Raw genomic sequence first — 14419 nt, 5'->3', positions numbered from 1 at the left:
TCCTATTGGACTCTGCTATTTTTGTTCATCTTGCACATTTTTCTGATTTTTGAATATTGTTTTTATCTTGTTATTAATTAAGTATTGCATCATTAATGAATCTCTTCGTTCGTCTATATACAGTGGGGCAAAAAAGTATTTAGTCAGTCAGCAATAGTGCAAGTTCCACCACTTAAAAAGATGAGAGGCGTCTGTAATTTACATCATAGGTAGCCCTCAACTATGGGAGACAAACTGAGAAAAAAAAATCCAGAAAATCACATTGTCTGTTTTTTTATCATTTTTTTTGCATATTATGGTGGAAAATAAGTATTTGGTCAGAAACAAAATTTCATCTCAATACTTTGTAATATATCCTTTGTTGGCAATGACAGAGGTCAAACGTTTTCTGTAAGTCTTCACAAGGTTGCCACACACTGTTGTTGGTATGTTGGCCCATTCCTCCATGCAGATCTCCTCTAGAGCAGTGATGTTTTTGGCTTTTCGCTTGGCAACACGGACTTTCAACTCCCTCCAAAGGTTTTCTATAGAGTTGAGATCTGGAGACTGGCTAGGCTACTCCAGGACCTTGAAATGCTTCTTACGAAGCCACTCCTTCGTTGCCCTGGCGGTGTGCTTTGGATCATTGTCATGTTGAAAGACCCAGCCACGTTTCATCTTCAATGCCCTTGCTGATGGAAGGAGGTTTGCACTCAAAATCTCACGATACATGGCCCCATTCATTCTTTCATCTACCCGGATCAGTCGTCCTGGCCCCTTTGCAGAGAAACAGCCCCAAAGCATGATGTTTCCACCACCATGCTTTAGAGTAGGTATGGTGTTTGATGGATGCAACTCAGTATTCTTTTTCCTCCAAACACGACAAGTTGTGTTTCTACCAAACAGTTCCAGTTTGGTTTCATCAGACCATAGGACATTCTCCCAAAACTCCTCTGGATCATCCAAATCCTCTCTAGCAAACTTCAGACGGGCCCGGACATGTACTGGCTTAAGCAGTGGGACACGTCTGGCACTGCAGGATCTGAGTCCAAGGTGGCGTAGTGTGTTACTTATGGTAGGCCTTGTTACATTGGTCCCAGCTCTCTGCAGTTCATTCACTAGGTCCCCCCGCGTGGTTCTGGGATTTTTGCTCACCGTTCTTGTGATCATTCTGACCCCACGGGGTGGGATTTTGCGTGGAGCCCCAGATCGAGGGAGATTATCAGTGGTCTTGTATGTCTTCCATTTTCTAATTATTGCTCCCTCTGTTGATTTCTTCACTCCAAGCTGGTTGGCTATTGCAGATTCAGTCTTCCCAGCCTGGTGCAGGGCTACAATTTTGTTTCTGGTGTCCTTTGACAGCTCTTTGGTCTTCACCATAGTGGAGTTTGGAGTCAGACTGTTTGAGGGTGTGCACAGGTGTCATTTTATTCTGATAACAAGTTTAAACAGGTGCCATTACTACAGGTAATGAGTGGAGGAAAGAGGAGACTCTTAAAGAAGAAGTTACAGGTCTGTGAGAGCCAGAAAACTTGATTGTTTGTTTCTGACCAAATACTTATTTTCCACCATAATATGCAAATAAAATATTTAAAAAACAGACAATGTGATTTTCTGGATTTTTTTTTCTCAGTTTGTCTCCCATAGTTGAGGTCTACCTATGATGTAAATTACAGACGCCTCTCATCTGTTTAAGTGGTGGAACTTGCACTATTGCTGACTGACTAAATACTTTTTTGCCCCACTGTATCTATGTTAGTCCGAATTTGGGTTGAGTCCTTATCATCAAAGCCAGAATTACTATGACTGAAAAACACCTCTATACATAGCTGAAAACCCAAGATACACCAATCATAATAGTCAATGTCACAGCTGACCCTGCTCCCCTTCCCTTCTCAATGAACTTTACACACGTTCATTAAACACTTCAATACAAAATATAGGGTTTGGGTCTGACCATTATAGCTATGTACATGTGTTGTTTCCTGAAACAACAGGAAGTAAGATTCTAAAACAGCCCCAGTTGATGGTAGGAAAATTGTAAGCTTTCTACTTTTTATTTTTAAATGTAAAATATGATATATAAAAGTTGATGTGATATGTAAAAAAAATTGTAAAAAATATTAGAAAAATAACATTAACCCAATTTTAACAATAGGTAATTTTCTGATATTTGTTTCTCTGTAAAGTTATCAATCTTGTCTCGGGATATGTGGAGTGAGCAGCAAAAGTAAAGATAGCCACATCTGAGGAGTATAGCAATTTAATAACTAGATACTGGAAAAAAGACCGTACCTGTAGTCATCATTTCGATTGTCATTATAAGTACCACACAAGCCGGCAGTGTGGTCTTTGTAGCTCTGATCAAGGATAACATATAGGCGGTTACCAACCCAGTCATACTGAATATTAAACAATGGGGTTGCAACATCCAAGAAGACAGAAGAACTTCTTAAAACAGTAATAGTGTCTAGAAAAAAAAGATTTATATATTAATTTTGAATCTGATGCAATGGTAGTGATATTACAATGCTTAAAAGACTCATCAAGCAAGGGAGCACTAAGGTCCTTCTATCCCTAAGACTGAAGATGGTTCTTTGCCATACCTAAGATGGAATAAGGAAGATCTGCTTTTTCTCCTGCCGATTGGATTGTTCCATCGAATAGCAGTTTTATGGTGGCTTTTTGTGGCATGTAGATATCCACAGATTTAATACAAGTTGCATCTGGGTTCTAAAATAGAGGAGCAAAAATGATTAGGGAAATAGGAATGCAAAATAAAGACTGGGAATTGTCTGATTAATACCCTATGGTCACGGAATACTTACATAATTGTCATAGCCCAACTCAGAACACAGTTCATTGTCCAAGCTGATCGTAAAGTCAGAGGTCTTGACCAACACGTAATCACAATTACCAGGAGACTCATACAATGTCCCATCAAAAGTGCGAATCATCTGTAAACCAATCACCGAACAGACTCCTAAAATACAGAAATGTACAAACCATCACACAATGTATACATTTATATCACCTAGAGTTGAGGGAATTTTTCAATATTCGGCTCGGATTACGATCACCGGCGAATATTGTATTTGCAATATTTGCCGAACATAGCCGAACGCCGTTGGAGTCAATGGGAGAAGAAATGAGCGAATGTGTGCGGAAACGATCGTCAAGCATAAATTCAGCACGAATAGGCTACCAATATGGAACGAATATGGCAAAATCGGATTCGGCGATCGGTTTCTGAACATATTCGTTCATCTCTAAATCAAAACCAAACAATACTTGATTGAGTATCTATGTAAAATACAGAATCCATGATCACATATATAGGTACACTGGACTTATGAAATATCTGTTGGCTGCAATGAAGGAATCGCAGGCTCCGCTAGTGCTGCCACTTAGTAAGTACACAAAATGAGTCTACTGGATTATATAGTGTTCATGTATATATTCAAAGGTATAGTCTTCACAATGAAATATATTAACAATTATTAAGAGTAAATAATAAAATTACCTGGGCAGTTCAGATTCTTCACACAGGTCAGAGAACCATCATCGCATGTACTAAAAAATTAAACCATTACATAGGATATCATGAGTAAGGTTGAACATAATAACATTTCTATGAATTAGAGAACAATAATTGATATCTTTATTAACCCCAAATAGCCAATGATACATGGCTTAATTCATCAAAACGGTAAGCGCCAATTGGAAATTAAAGTGAATCTGTCACAAGGTTTTATCCACCTATTAGTATCATAGCAAAATGTGGAGAGAGATCCTGATGACTAAAAGCGCATTCTGCAAAAAATGCTCAATTGGTCTGCAAGCAGAGATTTCACATACTATGCTCCTAAAGAAACAAATGTGACTAATATCTGTGCATTGCAGTGACAGTGCAAAATGGAAAAGAGCGGTAGAATCAGGGAAGCTCAGGGATGTTTACAAGGTATAGTATTTAACTCAATTTTCTCGATCAAGTGAAAGGTCCTCCATAAACTGTTCATCTGCTAACATGTGCCCCTAACAGCAGTGGGGGGAATCGCGATCCACCCATGGCTGTTAACATGTTAAATGCCACTGTCCATGCCGCTGGAGACACCATGGGTGTTGGAAAATGATGCAATTTTTTTTTAACAAAATTTGGGATTTTTTTTTTCACTGCTTAAATAAAAAAGAGCCTTTACATGTTTGGTATCTGTGAACTCATAATGACCTGGAAAATCATAATGGCAGGTCTATTTTAGCATTTGGTGACCATGGTAAAAAACTCTCAAAAAATGCACTTTTTTTTGCAATTTTACCGCACTTGGAATTTGTTTCCCATTTTCTAGTACATTATATGGTAAAATCAATGGCGTTGAAAAGTAAAACTCATCCCACAAAACCCAAGCCCTCACATGGCCATATTGACTGCGAAATAAAAAAGTTATGGCTCTGGGGAGTAGGTGAGAAAAAAACAGAAATGCAAAAACAGAAAATGGCCCTGGGGTTAAAATCTAAAGGGAACTATGCAGGAAAAAAATGAATATATAGCATTGTGATTTGTGCATGAGCTTGGAGTTCTGAGTATATAGATATAAGAAAAAATGATAATGTAACATACCAGGTACTACAGGCAAGTTCTTCAGTTTGTCCGTGAAGCACAAATTTAGCGTAGAATGTGCAAGATTTTCCACTTGATGGAGGTGATTCAGTAACAGGTACAGGCTGCTCTGGCTCTTCGGGTATCACTGGTGCCTCAGGTTCAGGGGTGGCCACTGGTATCTCAGGCTGGACTGGTGCCTCAGGTTCAGGGGTGGCCACTAGTATCTCAGGATGAACTGGTGCCTCAGGTTCAGGGGTGGCCACTAGTATCTCAGGATGAACTGGTGCCTCAGGTTCAGGGGTGACCACTAGTATCTCAGGATGAACTGGTGCCTCAGGTTCAGGGGTGTTCACTGGTACCTCAGGCTCCACAGGAAGATTTGGTGTTACTGGTCCTTCAAATTAGAAAATGAGAATTATGAGAACAACTTTGCTCCTTGTTTGATTGCAGTTTGGGGCACTTCACAATACTTGTTGCCATTAGGATAAGAACACATAAATTTAACAACGAGAATGTATTTCTAGTAGAAATCAATTCAAATCGGTACGTTCCGGAAAGATAGATAAATAAACATATAAATAAAATGCATTCAAATGTTAAAATTTCCAGGCAGACTATTCTATTGCCACTTCTCTTCGTGGCTTGTGCTGCATCGAACTTGCTGAATTGATTTGTTGTGGAGTTATTTACATCATCCCATTTAGGAAATGGTTGTGGTCTGGAGACTGGATGGACATTGTATACCATGCTATTCCCTGTACCTACATTGGATTAGAGATCCGGGGTGTGTTCCGAGCGGTGTACATCCTACTACTATCTAATATGCAGGGTTGCTACAGTGCCTACTGTGGATATCAAAAGAAGTTAAAGCCATGGTGGAACTCTGCCACAGCAAAAGTGAGATGTAAAAAACTGTTAGCAGAAAATGCAAAGTGCTGTGAAGAAGTATGCCAACACAAGAGGGTGACGAGGAATGGCTACAAGAAGTCACTAGCAGTAGCCGGAGAGAAGATTCGGGCAGAACTACAGTAAGAGAAGAGGTAAAGTCAGCTGGATTCCTGTGAAATCTGGTTAATAACAGCATGGTCTGTGATGTGGGACTCAAAGTATTTGGCTGACCAGCGAGACACCGTTGCTGTACCGAACCCTGATGGACCTCATGCCCAAATTTGCTAAGCTCAGAGAGACTGCCCAGAGAATGGTTCCAGTATTTTGCTGTAAAACCTGAAGTGAGGAGAATGTTAAGACACCTCAAAAAAGATTAAAAAAAACGTGCTGCTCTGTATCTGTATTCCAGTGCCAAGAGACTGAACCTATATTACGCTACAGGCAAAATTCTCTGCCTCCAAATGAGTAAATGCATTTACCGATTTATCATAGTCATGCCCAATGTGACCATTGAAGGGGCATGAAGGCTTCCAAAATGTCTTCTATTGTGCTTGTCATTTCTTAAATCCAAGCTTTTTCTACTGTACATGGATCATAAATTTTGAAACTGACATTAGTTAGACGCAATATCCAAAAAGCTCAAGAACTAACTCTCTACTGATTCTGTCAACCTTTCTCTATTACCTTGAAATAACAATTGTGCAGTCTGAGGGATGATCATCGGCTCTATCGTGAATTCTGGATTATAAGTGGGAGCAGTCCCAAAGTCCAAGTCTATGTCTTCAAATGATGACTTTTCATTGTGTTCTTTTAAAGGTAAATTAAAATAGATTCAAGGGTGAAAATATGTATTTCCATACTAATCATAATGAAAGTTGTTTGGATACATGAAATCCGAAAATCTTACCTATGGTAATAATAAAATGTGATAACAGCAAGAGGTTGATTTTGAACCTCTCTATTGTTTTGATAGGAAGGTTCTCGGTTTCCAAACTTTTATCTTTATCCTTGTGCTACCAAAGTCACCGTGACTTTGACCATTAAGTATACATAGTAAAACATTGTTTAATGAGAATGAAGTGCAGTAAGAGAAGGTTAGTGTTTGTAATAGATGTATTGTATGTCATAGAGGTCAGGCGATAGGGTTGAGGAAGATATAGGCAGGGAGAACACCCAAGAAGATACCATTGATGATAAATAATTGAGCTAGTCTTTATCTCTATCTTTGTATGGTAGCGCTCTTCCCGTCACAAGCTTCCCTCAACCCAATTAAACTTAACAAAAAAAAAATAACAATACGGTATTAGCTTCCTCATTAGTACATCTGTCAGTCCTTAAAGTCTAGCGTGATAGTCATCAGATGGACAGTGGTTCAATTAATTGCAGATAAAAAAGTTGTACAGAGGTGGAAAGTCATGGCTGTTTTCTTCTAAAGACAGAATCTGTATATAGTGTGGGTTGTATTGTAGCTCAGCCACTTCCACATCAACGGGGCTGAGCTACGATACCAGACACAATCTTTAGACAAGTGTGGTGCTTTTTGGAAGACAGCAGATATGTTTTTCTAATCCTGGACAACCCCTTTAAAGGGGCATTCTAATTTCAGTCATTATTGGCATATCCAAAATAAATGAAATGTCCTGTATAAATTCAACAATAATGAAGTCGGAATATAAAAATGAAAACAATTTATTGATAAACTTAAATATATTCACCATGAAGAAGTAAAAGTTATTTTTTACCTAGTTGTAGTAATATTTCTCATACAATGTCTGGGGTTACGGATCCCTCATATTTTATCTCTGTGAAAGTCACTTGGTATTGTGATAGGTACGAAAATGGATGTTGCTTCGCCCTACCACATGTCTCCATTGTTGTCTAAAACCACCTCCACTTGCTGATGCCTAGCATTACAGCTCAGCACAGTTTCTTTTTTGGTGAGGAGATACAAAGGCTGGATGTGTCCTTCACTAGTGCCTACACATGTACATGTATGCACACTAGAGATGAGTGAAACAGAATTTGGCTTTGGATTTATTTCAATGTGATTCAAATGTGCCCAGTTGGTGTTAAAAAGGTTTTTTATTATGTTCTGAGGCAGGGATGGACACATATCATTGGTGCAACCTGTGCAGCCACAAATTGGCCCAAGAGGCAAGATGGGCCACTGCCTTGTCCAAAGCAAGTTGAATTATGCATTATAATGAGCTATTGGACTTCAAATGACCCATAAATTGTTCTTGCACAAGGGCCTCTTCAGTATTTGTCCACTCATCTTCTGAGGCTTCCTAACCACAAAGCGTAATAAACCAATGAGTCAGGAAGAAGGTTAAAAATACAAAGAAATATGCTCACTTCATTCCTCACCTGTCCTCGCCACCATAACTCCCAGCTAGTCCTCTGTTAGCTTTCTAAGGCTCTGTCTCCAACTTCGCATTCAGTCTTCCCTTCACTCTTCTTGATCTCTTGGGGAAATGCACGTTATGACATCATGACGTCAAAATGTGCATGGAAGCATAGCGGTGCATCATGAAAGAGTGAAGAGGAGACCAGGGCCGGAGTAGGTGTCTAAGAAAACCAGCAGAGGACCAGTGTGGAACTACGGAGGCAGGTACAGGTTTAGGGTGACTTGAGTATAATATATTATTGTTTTCAAATCCTTCACAGCCCATATGAATCCAGCAAAACAGCTGTCAGCTGGCTAACGTTTTGTCAAATTTGCACAAATAGAATTCCCAAAAAATTGGATTTGCGAGAATTTGATCATTTTGGGAATTTCTAAAATATTTTCATTAGTCTACAATCAAATTGGTCATCCTCGATGGACACATATGATGATTACCATTCTTTTCTTCAGAACTTTTTTCTTCAGATGATTCCTCGCTTCTTCCCTTTATATTAATATCAATCTTTCCATTTTGTTTTATGCTTCCATGTCCATGGCCAAATTTACCTCCAAACTTGATTCCTACAGAAATGCAATTTTAAAATAGTGAATCTAAATATAAAATATATAAACAAAAGCTACAAGTAGGTAAGTAATTGTATTCAGCTGGATTGAATGCCTTAGGAAGCTAGCGGAGTATTGGTTGGGAGCTGTGGTGGCAAGAACAAATGAAGGGCGAGGGGACTTTAATATATTATTGTTTTTAAATCCCTTCATGGTCCATACGAATGCAGTGAATAGTAACCATCTAGCAGGCATTTTGATGGGTTCACACATATCAAATTCCTTTGAATTTGTCAAAATGTGTTAAGTTTTGGAAATCCTACATGGGTTTGATTAGATTAGAATCAATTTGTTCATATTAAATCTGCAATGATATGATTACCCTTGTTTCCTTCAGAACTGTTTTCTTCAGATGATCCCTTGTTTCCTCCCTTAATGTTAACATCAATCTTTCCATGTGCCCCTATGCTTCCATGTCCATGGCCAAATTTACCTCCAAACTTGATTCCTACAGTGGGGCAAAAAAGTATTTAGTCAGTCAGCAATAGTGCAAGTTCCACCACTTAAAAAGATGAGAGGCGTCTGTAATTTACATCATAGGTAGACCTCAACTATGGGAGACAAACTGAGAAAAAAAAATCCAGAAAATCACATTGTCTGTTTTTTTAACATTTTATTTGCATATTATGGTGGAAAATAAGTATTTGGTCAGAAACAAACAATCAAGATTTCTGGCTCTCACAGACCTGTAACTTCTTCTTTAAGAGTCTCCTCTTTCCTCCACTCACTACCTGTAGTAATGGCACCTGTTTAAACTTGTTATCAGTATAAAAAGACACCTGTGCACACCCTCAAACAGTCTGACTCCAAACTCCACTATGGTGAAGACCAAAGAGCTGTCAAAGGACACCAGAAACAAAATTGTAGCCCTTCACCAGGCTGGGAAGACTGAATCTGCAATAGCCAACCAGCTTGGAGTGAAGAAATCAATAGTGGGAGCAATAATTAGAAAATGGAAGACATACAAGACCACTGATAATCTCCCTCGATCTGGGGCTCCACGCAAAATCCCACCCCGTGGGGTCAGAATGATCACAAGAACGGTGAGCAAAAATCCCAGAACCACGCGGGGGGACCTAGTGAATGAACTGCAGAGAGCTGGGACCAATGTAACAAGGCCTACCATAAGTAACACACTACGCCACCATGGACTCAGATCCTGCAGTGCCAGACGTGTCCCACTGCTTAAGCCAGTACATGTCCGGGCCCGTCTGAAGTTTGCTAGAAAGCATTTGGATGATCCAGAGGAGTTTTGGGAGAATGTCCTATGGTCTGATGAAACCAAACTGGAACTGTTTGGTAGAAACACAACTTGTCGTGTTTGGAGGAAAAAGAATACTGAGTTGTATCCATCAAACACCATACCTACTGTAAAGCATGGTGGTGGAAACATCATGCTTTGGGGCTGTTTCTCTGCAAAGGGGCCAGGACGACTGATCCGGGTACATGAAAGAATGAATGGGGCCATGTATCGTGAGATTTTGAGTGCAAACCTGCTTCCATCAGCAAGGGCATTGAAGATGAAACGTGGATGGGTCTTTCAACATGACAATGATCCAAAGCACACCGCCAGGGCAACGAAGGAGTGGCATCGTAAGAAGCATTTCAAGGTCCTGGAGTGGCCTAGCCAGTCTCCAGATCTCAACCCTATAGAAAACCTTTGGAGGGAGTTGAAAGTCCGTGTTGCCAAGCGAAAAGCCAAAAACATCACTGCTCTAGAGGAGATCTGCATGGAGGAATGGGCCAACATACCAACAACAGTGTGTGGCAACCTTGTGAAGACTTACAGAAAACGTTTGACCTCTGTCATTGCCAACAAAGGATTTATTACAAAGTATTGAGATGAAATTTTGTTTCTGACCAAATACTTATTTTCCACCTTAATATGCAAATAAAATGTAAAAAAAACAGATAATGTGATTTTCTGGATTTTTTTTTTCTCAGTTTGTCTCCCATAGTTGAGGTCTACCTATGATGTAAATTACAGACGCCTCTCATCTTTTTAAGTGGTGGAACTTGCACTATTGCTGACTGACTAAATACTTTTTTGCCCCACTGTATATGAATGTAACAATAAATTAATAAATCCAAATATAAGACAAAGAAACCAATGACATAACTAATTAGTAATATGTTATTGCTTTTAAATCCATTCATGTTCTGTATTAATCCAGCAAACCGTAGCCATCTGGCAGCCATTTTTCAGAGTTCACACAAATTGAAATACCCAGAATTCCAATTTTCAACAATTTGTAAATTTTTGGAATTTCTAAACAAATTTAATTCGTTTAGAATCAATTTTCTCATCTTTAATTCACACATTTGAGTTTACCCCCAAACTTGATTCCTATAAAAAAGTATATTAAAATAGTGAATCTAAATATAAAATATAGAACCAAAAATAATATAATTACCCTTGTTTTCTTCAGAACTTTTTTCTTCAGATGATCCCTTGTTTCCTCCCTTAATGTTAACATCAATCTTTCCATGTGCCCCTACGCTTCCATGTCCATGGCCAAATTTACCTCCAAACTTGATTCCTATATGAACATATCAATAAATGAATAAATCCAAATATTAGACAAATAAAACAATGACATAACTAATTAGTAATATGTTATTGTTTTTAACTCCCTTCACAGTCTGTATGAATCCAGCAAATGGTCGCCATCCGGCAGCCATTTTTCTGGGTTCACACAAATTGAAATATCCAGAATTCGAATTTGCTAGGATTTGCAAATGTTTAGAATTTCTAAACAAATTTAATTATTATAGAATCAATTTGCGTATCCTTAATTCACATATATGAATTTATTTCCAAACTTGATTCCTATAAAAAAAATTATGTTAAAATAGTGAATCTAAATATAAAATATAGAAACAAAAGGAATATAATTACCCTTGTTATCTTCAGAGCTTTTTTCTTCAGATGATCCATTGTTTCCTCCCTTTATGTTAATATCAATCTTTCCATTTTGCTCTATGCTTCCATGTCCATGGCCAAATTTACCTCCAAACTTGATATCTATATGAATATAACAATAAATTAGTGAATCCAAAATTAAGACATAGTAACCAAAACCACAAATAAGTAGTTGTATTCAACCCTGATATTGTGTACACTGTGACAATGAAAAAGTCACAAGAGGTATTATACCAGCACTCATTTATTGGCATAACTTCAAACTACTGCTTTCCTCCATCGTACACACTCTAGAATAAGGCCACCCCCAAAGATGGCATCATTGCCAAGTATAAAACATCAGCATGTATGGTGGAAAAGATCCAGCTTCAGCAGGTAAAATGACAACATCTTTATTGGGGCCGTTAAAAAAAATGGCATTTGCGGTGACAAAAATAGCAGATATGATCGGAGTGAGGAAGGTACCAAGAAGAGGAACTGAATGCATTTCGAACACTCAATGTGTTCTTAGACTCAGTTTTTTTTGTCGCAGCCTTGTTTTTTAATGGCTCCAATAAAGATGTTGTCATTTCACCTACTGAAGCTGGATCTTTTCCGCATACCCGCACTTTGCCTCCTTGTCTGGCAGAGACGTGATCTCATGCGTCATCCCATGAAATCTATCGGGAACCAGCTAAGGGTTAGCTGAAAAAAACTTCACTTTGGTTTATAAAACTTTAGCACAATGACTTTTCTGAAGTGGAAGGGCGCAGGTGATATCAATCACACTCTCTAATGTCCCGGATGACGAGTAGCCACAGTTCCAGTAAACATGGATAAAAATTAAGACATTTTGATACCCCATTGAGTCCTCTGTTCACAACTTTTCTAAGCCTCTAAAGTAGTGATTTCCAACAAGTGTCTCTACGGCTATTTAAACATGCAATTCCAAGCAGTCAGGGAATGCTAATAATTGCAATGCCATAACAGCTGGAAAGCCACCTATTTATTGTACTGTAGATCACATTTTTAATCCCTTCATAACATGGCCATTTTCAATTTTTTGCATTTCGATTTTTATTCTCATTTTTCTTAGAGCCATCATTTTTTTTCTGCCCACATAGACATGTGTTTTTATGCAGGACTAATTGTACTTTTAAAATACACCATTCATTTTACCACATAGAAAAACAGGAAAACAGGAAAAAAAATGGGGAAAAATTGTATAACAACCACAATTCTGATAATGTACGGCGTATATTTTGTGATAGAAATCAACTCGGAATATTACTCTGTTCAACAGGACAATTACGATATACCAAACATGTCTAGTTTTTTATTATTTTAGGGGTGAAAAAAACCCAGAAGTTTCAAAAACTAAATTTTGGGAGTTGTTTTTTCCTGAGACCCGTAATGTTTTGTTTTTTCTTGTCGATGGAACTGTGTGATGGCTTATTTTTTTGCAGGGCGATAAGATGATTTTATTGATACCATTTTTGGACAGCTAGCTTTTTTTGTGTTATTGCAGCGACCAAAAAACTTAATTTTGGCTTTGTTGAATTTATTTTAGTTTACGGTGTTTTACAGATCGGGTTAATTATTTTTATAATTTGATAGAGTGGACTTTTCCGAACTTGGCGATACCACATATGGGTATTTTTTATTACCTTTATTTTTAAAGGGGAAAATATGGAGTGATGATATAAACTTTTATGGTTTTGGTTTTTTTTTTCATATTTTTTTCATATATAATTTTGGTTTACTTTTCACTACATTTATTAGTTCCATTAAGGGATTTAAAGTTCCAATTGTCTGATTCACTTGTGCTATATACAGCAATACCAAAACATTGCTGTATATAGTAAAAATCACCGTCTCCTTGAAGCCTGGCCATAGGCAAACTTAAAGGGAGCTCTGTAATGATGAGCATGAAGGTCTTCAACAGACCCCAGCCTGTCATAGCAAACCATTGGCGAACCACAAAAAATACATCTATCATTCGCTCTATCATTTTCCTGATTCCATGCATTTGCTTTCGTAGTCTCATCCATATAATGACCATATTCATCATTGATTTAAAAAAAAATTACAATGGGAATTTTTATGATCAATAGTTATAAATCTGGTTAAAAAAAATGCAAAAAAATTGGTGTGCGAGTATGTGCCATATGCCAGATGTTTAATGGTTTTGAGATGTTTTTTGCACCTCACTGGACAGTTTTTGAAAGTCTAAAAATGGGATTGTGATTTAGAGGAGGACTGCAAAGGGACCAGATCTATTAAAAATGGGCATAATCATTTTGCAATAAAAAATATTGGCGTGACGTAAGTCAACCGAGAGATGTTGTAGGAAAGTGTCAAACATCTCTAGCAATAGGCTCCAGATTTATCACACTGATTGCACCATTGTGATAAATTTGGTCCAGGTAATGCCTATCTTGTCTAGATTTTGACTTATTTGTAGGACCTTATTATTTCATAGGTTGTCTAATACAGAATTAGATTCATATGGATCCAACACCTGGAGCCACTATCAATCAGCTGGTATCTGCTCTGGTAGAACCCGGATTAAAGCAGTGTATGAAGAGGACGTCTTCAGCTTCATACATTTGTAGTAGCAGCTGCTGGGTAAAGCAGTTTATTTGGCATTCAGGTGGATAGGAGAGAAATTCCAGCCGCTACACAACGCACAAGGCTGCTGTCTTTAACTCTTTACATAGCTTACACCTAGCCATTGTCGGAACAAATATCCATTGAATTCGGCTGGGGAACATCCCACCAATCTCATTCTCACCTAAAACCCCAAGAAATCTCATATTGATATCATCAATATATTTTTTTTTCTCAAATTTAGTCAATAATTTAATCCCAATGTTTCCTATTGCGTTTGCTTTTTGTAGCCTATAGTTATTATAAAGAAAATTATCTGAACATTACTAATGGTTAACTTTGAAATAATTTTTCACAGCATAGAAACAAATATTTTCTAAAATTCATACCAGTTGTGATAAAATTTAGCTACGGTAAACTTCATAAACTC

At 37.9% G+C, this 14419-nt stretch overlaps 1 protein-coding gene across 1 annotated transcript in view; it reads right to left on the bottom strand.

Moving 5' to 3' along the window:
- LOC138652191 (mucin-2-like) overlaps positions 1–14419 on the bottom strand; it is a 209517-nt gene that overhangs the window by 136002 nt on the left and 59096 nt on the right. The window contains exons 31-40 of the mRNA XM_069742959.1: positions 11377–11502; positions 10892–11017; positions 8800–8925; positions 8310–8435; positions 6152–6274; positions 4598–4973; positions 3503–3552; positions 2808–2962; positions 2586–2712; positions 2275–2449 (exon numbers count right to left, since the gene is read on the bottom strand). Coding sequence (XP_069599060.1) covers positions 2275–2449; positions 2586–2712; positions 2808–2962; positions 3503–3552; positions 4598–4973; positions 6152–6274; positions 8310–8435; positions 8800–8925; positions 10892–11017; positions 11377–11502 — 1510 coding nt within the window. The remainder of the gene's footprint in view (positions 1–2274; positions 2450–2585; positions 2713–2807; positions 2963–3502; positions 3553–4597; positions 4974–6151; positions 6275–8309; positions 8436–8799; positions 8926–10891; positions 11018–11376; positions 11503–14419) is intronic.

Source organism: Ranitomeya imitator, chromosome 10, assembly GCF_032444005.1.
Source record: "Ranitomeya imitator isolate aRanImi1 chromosome 10, aRanImi1.pri, whole genome shotgun sequence".
Lineage (NCBI taxonomy): Eukaryota > Metazoa > Chordata > Amphibia > Anura > Dendrobatidae > Ranitomeya > Ranitomeya imitator.
This window is presented reverse-complemented; position numbering and strand designations above follow the sequence as displayed.